Genomic DNA, 13,215 nt, shown 5'->3' on the forward strand with positions numbered 1-13,215 from the left:
ACGATGTGTGGAAAGGAAATTTAGAAAATAATAAATGTGACAGCAGAAGTGCTTAAATCTCAATGTGGCCAAAATAGATGGACTTTGCATGGGAAAAAGAGAAAGTGAAGGCTACACAAGACACTGCAGCCAGACGCAGAGCCGCCTCGCCACTAATGAGATGCACACATGGCAGCGGAGCGTCGTCACGGCGACTCCTCTGCAGCCATTCCTCACCTACACAGCGCGTGCGGTCCAGGACGTAGCCCGGCTTGCAGGCACACAGGAAGCTGCCCTGCGTGTTCAGGCACTCGGCGTTGGGGCAGACCCCCTGCATGGTGCACTCGTTGATGTCTGTGGGAAGTCAGGAAAGACAGAGAGAGAGAGAGGGAGAGAGAGAAGGAGAGAGAGGGAGGGATGGTGAAATACACTAAATAACAGACATAACTATTTGATTTCCTCACGGAACCTAAACTGGTGTACAGCACGTTACCATGGCAGTGAGTGCTGTTGAGTCTCTTGTAGCCGTGCGGACAAGCGGAGCCATAGTCCTCGATGATGGACAGCTTATGGACTGCAGTGTCTGGAGGAGTTTTGAAGGAGAGGACCTGAGACAGTGGGTCGTACAGAACCAGCTTGGGAATTTAAAAAATTCTTACTTTTTTGCCATCTGCCCCCCAAAAAAGAAAGACATCAATAACAAAAGCCACGGGAGATTTTCGATAAAATGGCATGGCTGAGCTGCACGCGTGTGTAACCAGCTGCATTTTTCTGACTTTGAAACAAGTTAGGAACAAAGAAATGTGGGAAGGGGGCTTATCTAAGATGAAGGCCAAGTTTCCAGCTGGGACAAGGCCTCAATCCAAGGGATATTTCTTAATTTTTTTGCCTAAATGCAAACATTATACACCGCACAGAAATTCAATTTCCAGGCCGTGCCGGCACTACCCTGGGGAGCGTGGAGAGGAAGCCAAACTACATCAGGGTAAGAAGGCCGTCACTCATCCTTCCCGGAATCTGGAGAGGCAGACTTTCCAATGTCTTTACGCACTGACGACTCATAAATTATGTAAGTATCACTGCGCCTTTTCAAGCTGGTAAATGAGTTCCAGGCATAGGTCTGGCTATGTTCTGACTATGTTTAGGTGGGTGGCCAGTCATGCCCTATATGGGCTGTACCACTTACTCCCCAGGCACGGGGAGAGGTATTTAAACATTTTTCAATAAAAACAAAACCCCAGAAAGGCCAAAATACTTCTCCTTTTCCTCTGTGGATAAAAACAGGCAAGTTAATGATTAACACATCAATTAGGAATTCACCCCCTGGGTAATGTTTACATGAAGACAGTTTAGCCTGGGGCATGATTTGGTAGGTTGGGGAGGGTAATATAAGTCAGGAAATAAGGGCCGCTACTCACAAGGCAGCTTGGGGCACTTATGACATTTGTTTTGCCCCCAGGACTTTCCCACGCTTCCACAACAGTCCTCCTGATTGGTCAGCCCAGGCAGGGGGTTACTGCTGCACTGAAACACATGAGGCAGGGAAAGCCAGCAAAGCAGTAATTAGCTCGTTTCATTTTGAGAGAAAACAGTATTTTGCTTGTTAACATACGAGCAATAAAAAAAGAGGAAATGCAGTCTTTAAAAGCATATGCAATTTTACATCCATCCATCTTCCAACCGCTTATCGTGGGCGGGGTTCACTGGGGGGGGGGGAGCTGGGGCTGCTCCTAGGCATGGACAGGATTCCAGGGTGCAGAAACACACAAACACACACACGCACACACACACACACGCACACACACACACGCACCTACACACAGACACTACAGGCAGTTTCAAGATATCAATTCCCCTAACGCATGTTTTTGGACTACAGGACGAAACCAAAAGGGCAGAAGAAGCCCCATGTGACACAGGGAGAGCATAAATACTCCACAGACGCAGGGCAGGGCAGGATACCAACCCTCACCCTGGAGGCGTAAAGCAGCAGCATACTTTTATTTTTGCATCACAACCGAAATAGAAACTGAGTATCAGCCTCATTAACAAGAGCAAAAACTATTCTTTTCCCGAGTTTTGTGCTGTTAATTTTGCATGAAGTGATCACCAATTTACCAGAGATATAGTCCTACTTTTACTCAAAAACACATCTTTAAAGAATATATATTTAGAATACAACAGTTCTTTTGCTACAACATACAACTTTCATAAAGTTGCAGATATGTTTTTGACAGAAAACATTAACTACATTATGCTGTAAAATACATTAATACCCTTTGTGGAAGTTAAGTCCCTCATATGTTACAAAGTATTTTTGTGAATATTAAAAACAACATTCTGCCTGTAATGGAAAACAACGCTACAGGTTGTGAAATCCAGAAAACCAGAGCTAGATTGTGTAATAGCGTCAGAGTCAAGCAGTAAAACAAAGCTGCATGCAGATGCTGTGATGCTACAAACCAGAACACATACCGTCAAAAAAAATGTTTAAAAAGTCACATTCACTCACTCACTGTACTCACAGCCTGCTTGGGCGTGGTCTCCTGGAAGCACCGCCCCCGGGGCTTGTGGGTCTGTGGCAATTGGCGGGGTCCCTGCTTCCGTGTGTTCTTGGCCTCCGATTGGTCCAAAGGATGGATGAGGACAGAAGTGTCCGGATCATGGTGCACGCGCACATTAAACTGCACTGGAAAAACAAAGGGAGATGAAGGGGGACAGGGACAGGAAAACAGCTAAATCAAAGAGAGCAGAGGAACGTGGACACTTTGTGAGGGTCAGGAACATGACAGGTCATCAATGAATACACACTATATGGACAATATATGGTATTGGGATACCTGGCCATTACACCTACAGGAACTTTTATGACATCTTCTAAATCCATAGGCATCAATATGGAGTTGGTTTCCCTTTGCAGCTATAACAGCTGCCACTCTTCTGGGAAGCCTTTCTGCAAGATTTTAGAATTTTTGCCCATTCATCCAAAAGAGCATTTGTGAGGTCAAGCACTGATGTTGGGCATGAAGGCCTGGTTTGCAATCTGCATTCTAGGTGTTTGATGAGGATGAGGTCAGGACTCTGTGCAAACCAGTCAAGTTCTTCCAAACCAGACTCACCCAACTATGTCCTTGATTTGTACTCCAGGACACAGTCATGCTGGAACAGAAAACTGCCTTCCTTCCCCAAACTGTTCCCCCAAAGTTGGAAGCATAGACTGTCCAAAATGTCTTTGTAGGCAGAAGCATTAAGAGTTCCCTTCACTGGAAGTAAGGGGCCTCGCCCAACCCCTAAAAAACAACCAATCTTTGCAGCTGGCAAAATGAAATCAGGTAGGTAATGTTCTCCTGGTATCTGCCAAACCCAGACGTGTCCGTCAAACTGCCACACAGAGAAGCGTAATTCATCACTTGTAAGACCACGTTTCCACTGCTCCATAGTCCAGTAGCGGCATGCTTTCCACCTCTCCATCCAACGCTTGGCATTGCACTTGGTGATGTGAGACTTGCATGCAGCTGCTTGGCCATGGAAGCCCATTCCATGAAGCTCCCAGTGCAGAGGAAGTCTGGAACTCTGTAGTTATTGAGCTAACAGAGCATTGGTGACTTTGACACACTATGTACCTCAGCACTCGGTGACCCCGCTCTGTTACTTTATGTGGTCTGTCACTTCATGGCTGAGTTTCTGTTGTTCCTAAACACTTCCACTTCTGGATGACTACCTTACAGGAATATCAAATATGCCAACAAACTAAACTGGGACTACTGTAAGTGGACTTTGTCTAATCATTGATGTGGACTCTTACTGGATCTTTTGAAAGTAATGCAGTGATGCTTGCTGCACTGTTATGGTCTTTTCTAATCATTGATAAAGATGTGATGCATTGATACAAGGTGATGTCACCGATATGGATTTTATAATCATTGACATGCACTTTATTACTGATACAGACTTGTAAGATGTGACGTGTTGGTATGTTATAATGTCACTGATATGAGAATAACTTCACCTCACATGGCCTTTTTCTTTTTTTTTTACTTACGCCATTTCAGACTGCTAAGTTCATTGGTTTAAACTGATTTTCATTGTATACTACCACACAATGACAAGAAATTATCTAATATAATCTAACCTAATCTAATCCAATCTAATCTAGATTAGATCGAATCAAATCTAATCTAATCTAATTTATAGCTGACCGTGGAATATCTACCAGGAAAGAAATTTCACAAACGGACTTATTGCAAAGGTGGCATCCTATGACAGCACCATGCTTGAATTCACTGAGCTCTTCAGAATGATCCATTCTTTCACAAATATATAACCTATATATATATAACCTGACTGCATGGCTAGATCCTTGATTTTGTGCACCTGTGGCAAAGGGCCTGAGTGAAACACCTGAGTTTGCTGATGATTCAGAGGTATGTCCCAATACTTTTGTCCATATAGTGTATATAGTGTATGATCAGACAGGTCAGACAAAACAGTCAAAGCAATACATGCAAGTAGAAATAAAACAGGATTTTATTCTATAAGTGGCTACAAGATAAATGGATGGACGGATGGATGGATGGATGGATGGATGGATGGATGGACGGATGGATGGATGTGCTCCACCCTGATAAGTTATTATGACACCGAACACCAACAGTAAGGAGTTTTTTTTAGCCATTTTTTGATTTTGATTCGGTCCAGTGAACGTTAAAAATATTCTTTATGGTCCTGAAGAAGTAGGCAAACTACTGCCATACTTAGGTAACACCTGGTCCTGCTCTGCCTTTTTATGAAACGGCAGAACAAAAGGAACCTTCCAGAACAGTTAAGCTCCCTCGGAAAGAGTAGCATGCGCGCTGCCACTAGGGACCACCTCTTTGCCGGGCAAAATGAAGACGTCCTCCATGACTCCCTCCCTTGGCAATGGGGGTTGTTTTGTTTAGTAAAATCTTTTCAGACTGTGGTGGGGGGGGGGAGAGTCCCGTTTTTTTTCCCTTTTTTTTAATGGGTCTGAAACAGAAGATCTAGATAAAGATCAAGGCAGCTGCATTTATCTGACAATTTAACAATGGTCATTTAGGCCATTTAATAAAACCAAAAAAACAAGGTTCATTAGCTTTAATTGGTTAACTACTAATTAGCTGGTGTTTATACTGCATGGTTTGCAATAACAAAATCAGGTAAGCATAGAAATCTTAGATAAAAATAAAAATATTTGTAATCAATGAAAGAACTTGTGTACATTAATCAGCTCTATAAAAATATCTGAAATACATGCATAAATGTGCAATAATTTTGGTTTTGGAATTTGTCTACATATTTAAAAACCATTTTGTATGTAACACAAGCTATCATCAGTCTTTTTTTGACAGTCAGGTATATTGTAATTCCCAGCATGCACTTTGCTACGATCCAGGCTTCTCTCAGCCGCTACATAATGCCAAGCATGCAAGGCAATTGGGAGGTTATAAGGAAGGTAGGACCACCTCCTCTGCTTTAACGTAAACACCACAATATCAGGCGTTTGCTAATATACTCAAAATGATTGAAACTGCTAAATGTGTAAATGCTCCATAGACTTGCAAGACAAATCAGAGCAGAAAACAAGCACCTGTTTCCGAATCAGTTTATTAACTGTGCAGTGATGTGCAACATGAATTCACCAGGTTTTTGGTGGAATTAGCTGTCATGTAAATTAAAACTGCATCTTGGGAGTACCTTCGGAAGAGTGATGCCCCGCCCCCTGGGGGAGGGGCAGGGTGAAGACTGAGTGCGTCTGGGCCATGGGACGTACGGGGCCAGACTGCTCAGCACCGCTGGGGGAGTCGGGCAGGACCTGCAGGGTGTAGGTGGGCAGCTGACTGCCCTGTGCCCCCTGCACTTTGGGAGTCTGAGCCAGGGGGGTCTGACAGAGGCGGCCTGTAAATCCGGGGGGGCACAGGCAGTGGCTGCGGGAGCTGCAGACACCCCCGTTCATGCAGTGGTGTGGGCACACCACTGGGGGGGGGGGGGAGAAGAGGTAAGTGCATCTGAAAACATCACATTGTTCCTCACCAGTACCTCAAAATATCTTAAGCATATTTAATAATAATAATCTATTACACATCTCGACTTACGATGGGGACACATTCGGAAGAATCCATCGTAAAGGGAAAAAAAATTGTAAGTCAAGTAGAAATATGATATGATTTATATAGCAAATAACTACTGTCACCGAATAAGTAAATAAATAACTAACTAAATACCAGTAATTGAAAAGCAAACACATGAATACAAGTTAATTCAGTTAATAATAAAAAAAAAACATCGTAAAGTCAAAGTATCTTAAGTCAAGCAAAGCGAAGTGCATCTATATATAGATTCAATTACTATTACTAATTACTAAAATTACTCAGTGTTTGAGATGCTTTGATTTATGGCATCGGGTGTCTGTTGAACTAGCAAGAAAACTACTGATGCTAAAAATGAATAAGATTAGTATAAGTTTAGAAAAGAGTCCAGCATGAGGTTACTGGGTTCAGTGTTAAAGTGGCGTTTCAGATGTTAGGCTCCCTTACAGACCCCCCATAAATATATGGGGGTAAAAATGAATCTCTGTGTGTGACCCGGGCAGCGGAAACCAGAACATCATGTCATTTTCTACACCACACACTGTCCACAAGCGGCAGCTATCATCAAAGGGGAAGTCTGGGGTGAGATGGGGCTGCTTTCACATTCTGGAAGGCAGTTTGAGGCTGGAAAGGCCTGGGTGTATCTGCTTACTGAGCCTCTGTTTGCTGTAACAGTGACAGGAAGGACAAAAACTGAGTGTGCCTATGCAGGCCTATCAAACAGCTCCGTAGGGTCAGGATCACTGAGAGTAATTCATCAGTGTTAAGCCCTCAAGTTATGTCCTCAACCTGATGCTAAATGTATATATTGGGGTCACAGTAAATGTTAGCGTTGTTAGACAGCTTTAGACGAGTCACCTGTATCTAATTGGGAACAGTAATATATATGAGTTTAGAGGTTGAAGGAAATTAAGTGGGTTTGTATCTTAATCGAGATGCTCTGATCCACAGACTGATTTTGAAGGCAAACTGGAACAGTTCAATTGTGTAGAACAAAAGACATTTTTAGGTAGTTGTGGGGTTGTGGGGTTAATGTGTACGTTTCTGTTGGAAGGTCATTGGTTCGAATCCCGTCGGTGGTGGTGATGCTTTGAACAAGGCCCTTAGCCCTGTGAAATGCCCCATGGGTGATAAATAAGTGGCCTGACCCTGTGTTTGGACCCCAAATTTTGCTCTCAACTGTGTATGAGCAAGATGGCATATGTGAAACATTCCTGTGTACCTGTCTGGTACACAGGAATAAACAAATAAATAAATAAATAAATAAATAAATAAAGCATCATTTCAACTAGATTTCAAATTGATGATTATGTCCACCCTCACAACCATGCTGAGTAACTGAGGTACCTGTTAAGCCGTCTCACTCAGAAGGTAACAAATACACTCGTTCCCCTGGAAAGTGTGTCCGCAATAAAACATTGACACTGCGTACATTTTACAGGATGATATCACGCTAGGTACTGTAATCCCACCGTGAATCTATCTTTCTTAATTAGTAGATGCTTTTACCCAAAACATTATTTTTTCAAAAAGGCAAGGTCAGCCAATTCCCGAAGCGGTTAGGATTAAGGGCCTTGCTCAGGGGCCCAATGGTGAAATCATTCTGTTGACCCTGGGACTGGAACCAACGACCTTCCTATCACTGACACAGCATCCTAATCACTAAGCCCCACAGCGCCCCCATCATCCTTAATATTCAGTTGTAAGCACCACAACCATATCAGCCCCATTCAGCATAAACGTGTTTTCATATTACTTAGCAACCAGTGAAAAACCATTTTACCATCGATATAAGTGAGTGGCTGCCCTCTGCAGCTGTACTAGTGACAGGGGGTGAGGCTCTGCCTTAACGGAGCTCCCCGGGACACACAGAGGACAATGAGCGTCCTGATGAAACGGGGCAAGACCGCAGAGAGCGGCAGCCAAGCCAGCATTTTGCTTCCCTTCCCGTGAGGAACGCCGACCACAGACCTGATGGGTGGGTCTCTGGCAGTTACCACCGGGAGCAAAAGGGCCACTGTTTGTGGAGGAAGAGGCATGGTGCCTTATGGGAAGGGAGAATGAGGAGAAGATGGGGAGCAAGGAAGTGCGGGGAAGAGCTTAATGAGGAAGGAGGAAAAACTGATGGGCGAGGGAAGGAAAGAGCCATGTAAGGAAGGTATAAAGAAACAATAAGGTAAAGTATGATAAATAAAGAAGATGCTTGTGGTTAAAGCATGAGGAATGCAGGAGGGGGGGGGAAATGGGTATAAACAATATTACTAAGAGGAATTAGCCCCCTTGTCCTTCCTCCCTCACAGCAGGGAAACAGCAAGACTTTGCATAATATCTGCCTTGGGGGCGTGTCTGTGTAAAAGCTGACTCCCCCCCCCCCCTTAAAGGCACAGTGCCCTGTATTTGTGCTTCAAACTGCCCTTACGTGCAAAGCACCAGCGATCGTCATACAACCACCATCTGACTGACTCCACAGTGCTTCTCCTTTAAGGCCAAGATGGAGCATTTGAACACAATACATAGGTAATCCCTGCACTCCCAATGCATAAAACTGCTAAGAGATATTGCAAGGAAGTAAACATCCTGATTGTCACTTCCAGGTTCTTAAAGAACAGATATTCACCTCTACAGGGCCAGACATCTGGAGCCCAGTGAGACAAACACTTCAACCCCTGAGCCTTGTTCAATCACCATCAGTCTCCACTATCTGGACCAAAAGCAGAAATCCAACGGACAGTGATTGGATTTCTCCATCGTCCAATCACACGCCATGGCCGGCATCCAATCAGTGTGCTGCTCTCTATTACTGGTACACAGACAATACTGTCAGGGCTTGGGAGCATGGATATGGGGGGACAATGAAGTCATGTACTGTACACATGTCTGTCTGGTTTTGAAACTCAGATATAACCTTTCAAATATATATATAATTTAGGCTTATATTAATAAAGCTTTTTGATCTGCATTAATTATGTGTGGGCCATTTTTTGTGATTGTTCATTACATCATTCATAATGATGTTACAAGAGTTACCGGGGCACGGGGGTAGGTGCCCCCCCACCTCAGTTCCACAGGCCATGCCTGGGAAGGAAAGGATTATGACAAAATGAGGAGCTACAGAGAGCTGGAAAGGTCTCCAGATGACTGACTGCTGCTGAAAGCCCATCATAGACGATTTATAAAACACTTCCTGGCAAAGTTGTATTTTTTCCTTTTTATTGTTTGAATTTATATTTGCAAAAAAAATCAATAAAAAAAAATATATATTTTTTAAATCCTTGGTCCAACATCTGAAAAAATCATGACAGTAAGGAACGGGAAGATGAAGATAATTAATTATGCAAATTCTTACAAAAGCTGCGTCACGCCACTGCATGAGATACGTCCCGTGATTTAACAGCTGCAGGTAACCCTGAAAGGCCGCACTTCTCAGAGACGGCCACACTGCTAACAGCTGGAAATAAAAAGCTTTCCAGTGCTGTAAAAAGCAGAGGGCTACGATCAGACAGAGGCCCCCCAGTGCACTCCGCATCACGGGCAGCCAGGAACTACATTCCCACTATGTCAAGTATTTATCAGTGAAGGATGCAAACGGGAAGGGAGCCTCCAACAGCTAGAGAGGTGAAATGGCTGAATGAAGAAGAAAAACACCCAAGCAGGGACACTACAAAGGGGGGGTGATGACAAGAGTTTAGTCCCTGCTAGCTGGTAACCCTTTTCCCAGAAAGGGAAGAGCTTCGAGTGTGTTTTGTTCTTCAGCCTCTGATGAATGTAGCATCAACAGACAAACAGGAACATAAAGGAAATACCTACAGCCTGCAGACTAACGGGCTGATAGGGACAAAGCCAGATGTGCCGGTGACCACCCCAGTTATAAGAAGCAATAATGGACTCACTGTACATTCAAAGTGACAAACGTCTTTGATAAATCAAGGACAGACAATCTCCGGACCAACTGGGAGAGGTCAATGATCTTTTACAGTCAGTCAACATTGGGATTCAACCCCACGACCTTCTGATCACTGGCAGTGTCCTAACCCACTGGTTCACACACTGTCCCATTTTCTAGTGATTTTTCTTTATATATAAATAACAACAGTTTGCTCGTCTATACACAAAAAAACCCAATAAAACAGCTGACTAAAATTCCTGAACATAAATTCCTCTCTTTGCAGATTTGCACTCAGCATGAGGCTGGAAAAAGGCCCTCTTAAGACGCCCCCCAGACCCCAACCCTTCCCCACAGTACAATTCCCTCATGAACGATGCCTCCACTGCAGTTTTAATGATACCCGTAAACATGCCACATCTTGAGCCGGCCAGTACTGTACATACAGTTCGACACTCATTTTCAATGAGCCCACATTTTTTCCCACCATTGCATAATTACTCCCTGCCAGCCTTCCAATTACAGCCGGCGGTTCTCCACATTGTCACTGTGCACTATGGAACATTTAAGAAGCTGTGTACAGTGAGGCGTGACCCCCCCCCCCCCCTCCCCCCACTGGTAAAGTCGCTCAGCAAATACAGCCGCTGTGGTGGATGCGGCAGACTGGGGCCAAGAACTTGGCTCGCTGACCACCACCCCCCACCTCCCCCCCCCAAAAAAGAGGGCTAATGTCAATTCATCATGTTGGCTGCCTGGAGATAAGTAGCTAAGGAGCGAAAGGTGAAATTTCAGCATCCCGGTAAGAGTTGGCAGGTTCTGCGCCGTCATACTCAGGAACGGGTGTCGGAATGGGTTTCTCTGCCAGATGTTACAGAATGACAGCACAGCTTTTACCGCAATAATGTTGAGCAGCCCCCGGGGGGGCGTAGCCCAAGTACACGGTACACCTGCACCACCAGCCGCTGCTCCTGACCGGAATGCAGGAGCCGTGTACCAGACGTGAACAGCAGGCACTTCTTGGAAACTTCACATTCTCCAGCATTCCCAGGATCCTTGAGCAGCACGGTATTCCATCTTAAAATAGGCAAGCGGCAGCTACGTCTGGCTGCTCTCCTCGCCCCCCGCCCCCCACACCCCACCCTTCCAAACCCCCTCCCTTGCACTCTGCTTTGATTAGTCAGAATGGGATAATAACTATGATCAGAGTTATCCCGGCCCCCTCACTGCCTCGACTTGCTGGGTGGTGTTTACTACGCCTCTCTCTCCCCCTCCCTCTCTTTGCCCCCACTCGAGTGCTGATTGCAGCACACCAGGGAATGCGCCGTTGCCACGGCATTGGCGCGAGGCACAGACTGGTCGTCAGGCACCCGGGCGGCATCTGCACAGGCCCAGCCTTCTTAACGAGCCGAGAGTTTCCGAGGACATGCTGCGATTATACTGGGCCCGTATAAAGCGTGTGCATCAAGCAGGCTTCACTCACCATGGAAACTCACTGCCACATTCACTGATTAGATGGGCAGCGCAGGAATGGAGATGACAGTCTCTGATTACAGACGTGAGCACAGACAGCTTCTGTTTACCATCTGGGATGAAGATCAGACGGTTTGCGGTTCCGTAATGCTTCACATACTGTCATCCTACATAAAGGTTAACATTATATTCTTGCATTTGTATTTCGTTAGCATTTATCCAAAGTGACATACAACCGAGCGTCACACAGTCCCTGGGGTAATGGGGTTAATGACCTCACTCAAGGGCCCAACAGTGACATCACTCTGCCAACCCTGGGACTCGAACTAGCAACCTTCCGATTAAAGATACAACATGCTAACTTGTCGAGCAATACACCACCCCCATGTAGGTCACCCTTGTGAAGTTGAGAGGCCTGTACGAGTTCCCAAACGACCAAGCTAAAATGGCAAACACATGCAATGGATGGGATCCTCTACGCCTCTCCACCGCTGGATAAGATCTAGAGATCCCTGCCTCAGGGGTCTCTCCCCTCCCTGCCCCCCCATGCAGTCATCCGTCTGGCAGGAGCCAGCGCTTACATTGATGTCGCTCCAGACTCTCCACGCTAAACCCAGCAACCGCCTTTTATAGTTGCCTTCCTGAAATTCCGCTACAATGGAATGTGAAATTACACGCCTTCTCAGAAAGACTCCTCTCCTTCTCTCTTTTTTTCACTACAGATTCGATAACAAATGCTTCCAACATGAATGCAGTGAGATGGCAGCAGTTATTAAACACGCAAATCATACTTTTAAGCACTCGCACCCGTCACAGTCCTTTTTAATAATGAATAAGCAAAATATTAATTTCTATGTTAGCGAGGTGCCACAGAACTCTGGACTGATTTGATAGATTATGCTCACCTACCATTACGGCGTCTATATACATATATATATAGACACGTTGTAAAACTTAATGCCAACACTGTAACACCTACTGTCAACAATGCAATAGTCTAATGTGGATATTTCACTGATTTAACACTAGATATTTCACACTATACTATGGAACCTTCTGTCCAGTTAATCGTAATTAAATTTGTCCGCAGAGAGTTGAGTGTTTAAATTAGCCCTGTCCTCGCTGGCTCGCGCCAACGCAACCCTTCCTGTGCCGCTGCTGCGCGTGTCGGCAGACGGATTTCCTTCTCGCTGACTGATTGGCCTAAATTGCCTGCTGGCGCCCCCATATCCTCAGCCGGCATTAAAGCCTCATACACCACCTGTGTAAACACTGAGGTGTAAGCCCACATCCACCGTACAGCGCTCACAAATAAGGCGAGATGTGTGAACTAGTCTATACAAGAAGCTCTGGAGGGAAAAAGAAAACCAAGCACGCTACAAGCCCCCACATAAAAAAGTTTGTGCGAGGGTACAAGAGGAGCGATTACCTGATGCGTTACGGTAATTTAAAACACTGAATTTTTGTGTATTGAACTATATCTGCAGAAAACCGTCGTTTGACAGACTGCTTCATGTTATAATGCTGATACTTTTGCTGTTAAGAAATGACAACTGGCCATAACTGAAAAACTAAAGGCTGATAGTTTGCAATTCATGACATATCAAAAAAAAAACAAAGAGTGCCCATCACTTTAGAACCAAGAATGCTGCATTACAGCAAGACAACAATCTCAAGACCTGTTTTCGAGTCGATATATCGGGAGAGAATTTGCAGTGCTGAATGTCTTAAGCAAGTGGGAGTACAGCGAACGTCCTGTGATGTTCAACAGGACAC

General features: G+C 44.9%; 1 protein-coding gene across 3 annotated transcripts in view; it reads right to left on the reverse strand.

Moving 5' to 3' along the window:
- LOC125750412 (latent-transforming growth factor beta-binding protein 3-like) overlaps positions 1 to 13,215 on the reverse strand; it is a 48,131-nt gene that overhangs the window by 23,297 nt on the left and 11,619 nt on the right. For all 3 annotated transcript variants that reach the window (XM_049028212.1, XM_049028211.1, XM_049028210.1), the window contains 5 exons: positions 5,695 to 5,973; positions 2,505 to 2,668; positions 1,398 to 1,503; positions 473 to 562; positions 217 to 333 (listed from right to left, as the gene is read on the reverse strand). In XM_049028212.1, coding sequence (XP_048884169.1) covers positions 217 to 333; positions 473 to 562; positions 1,398 to 1,503; positions 2,505 to 2,668; positions 5,695 to 5,953 — 736 coding nt within the window. In that variant the 5' untranslated portion in view covers positions 5,954 to 5,973. The remainder of the gene's footprint in view (positions 1 to 216; positions 334 to 472; positions 563 to 1,397; positions 1,504 to 2,504; positions 2,669 to 5,694; positions 5,974 to 13,215) is intronic.

This window comes from Brienomyrus brachyistius, chromosome 10, assembly GCF_023856365.1.
Source record: "Brienomyrus brachyistius isolate T26 chromosome 10, BBRACH_0.4, whole genome shotgun sequence".
Lineage (NCBI taxonomy): Eukaryota > Metazoa > Chordata > Actinopteri > Osteoglossiformes > Mormyridae > Brienomyrus > Brienomyrus brachyistius.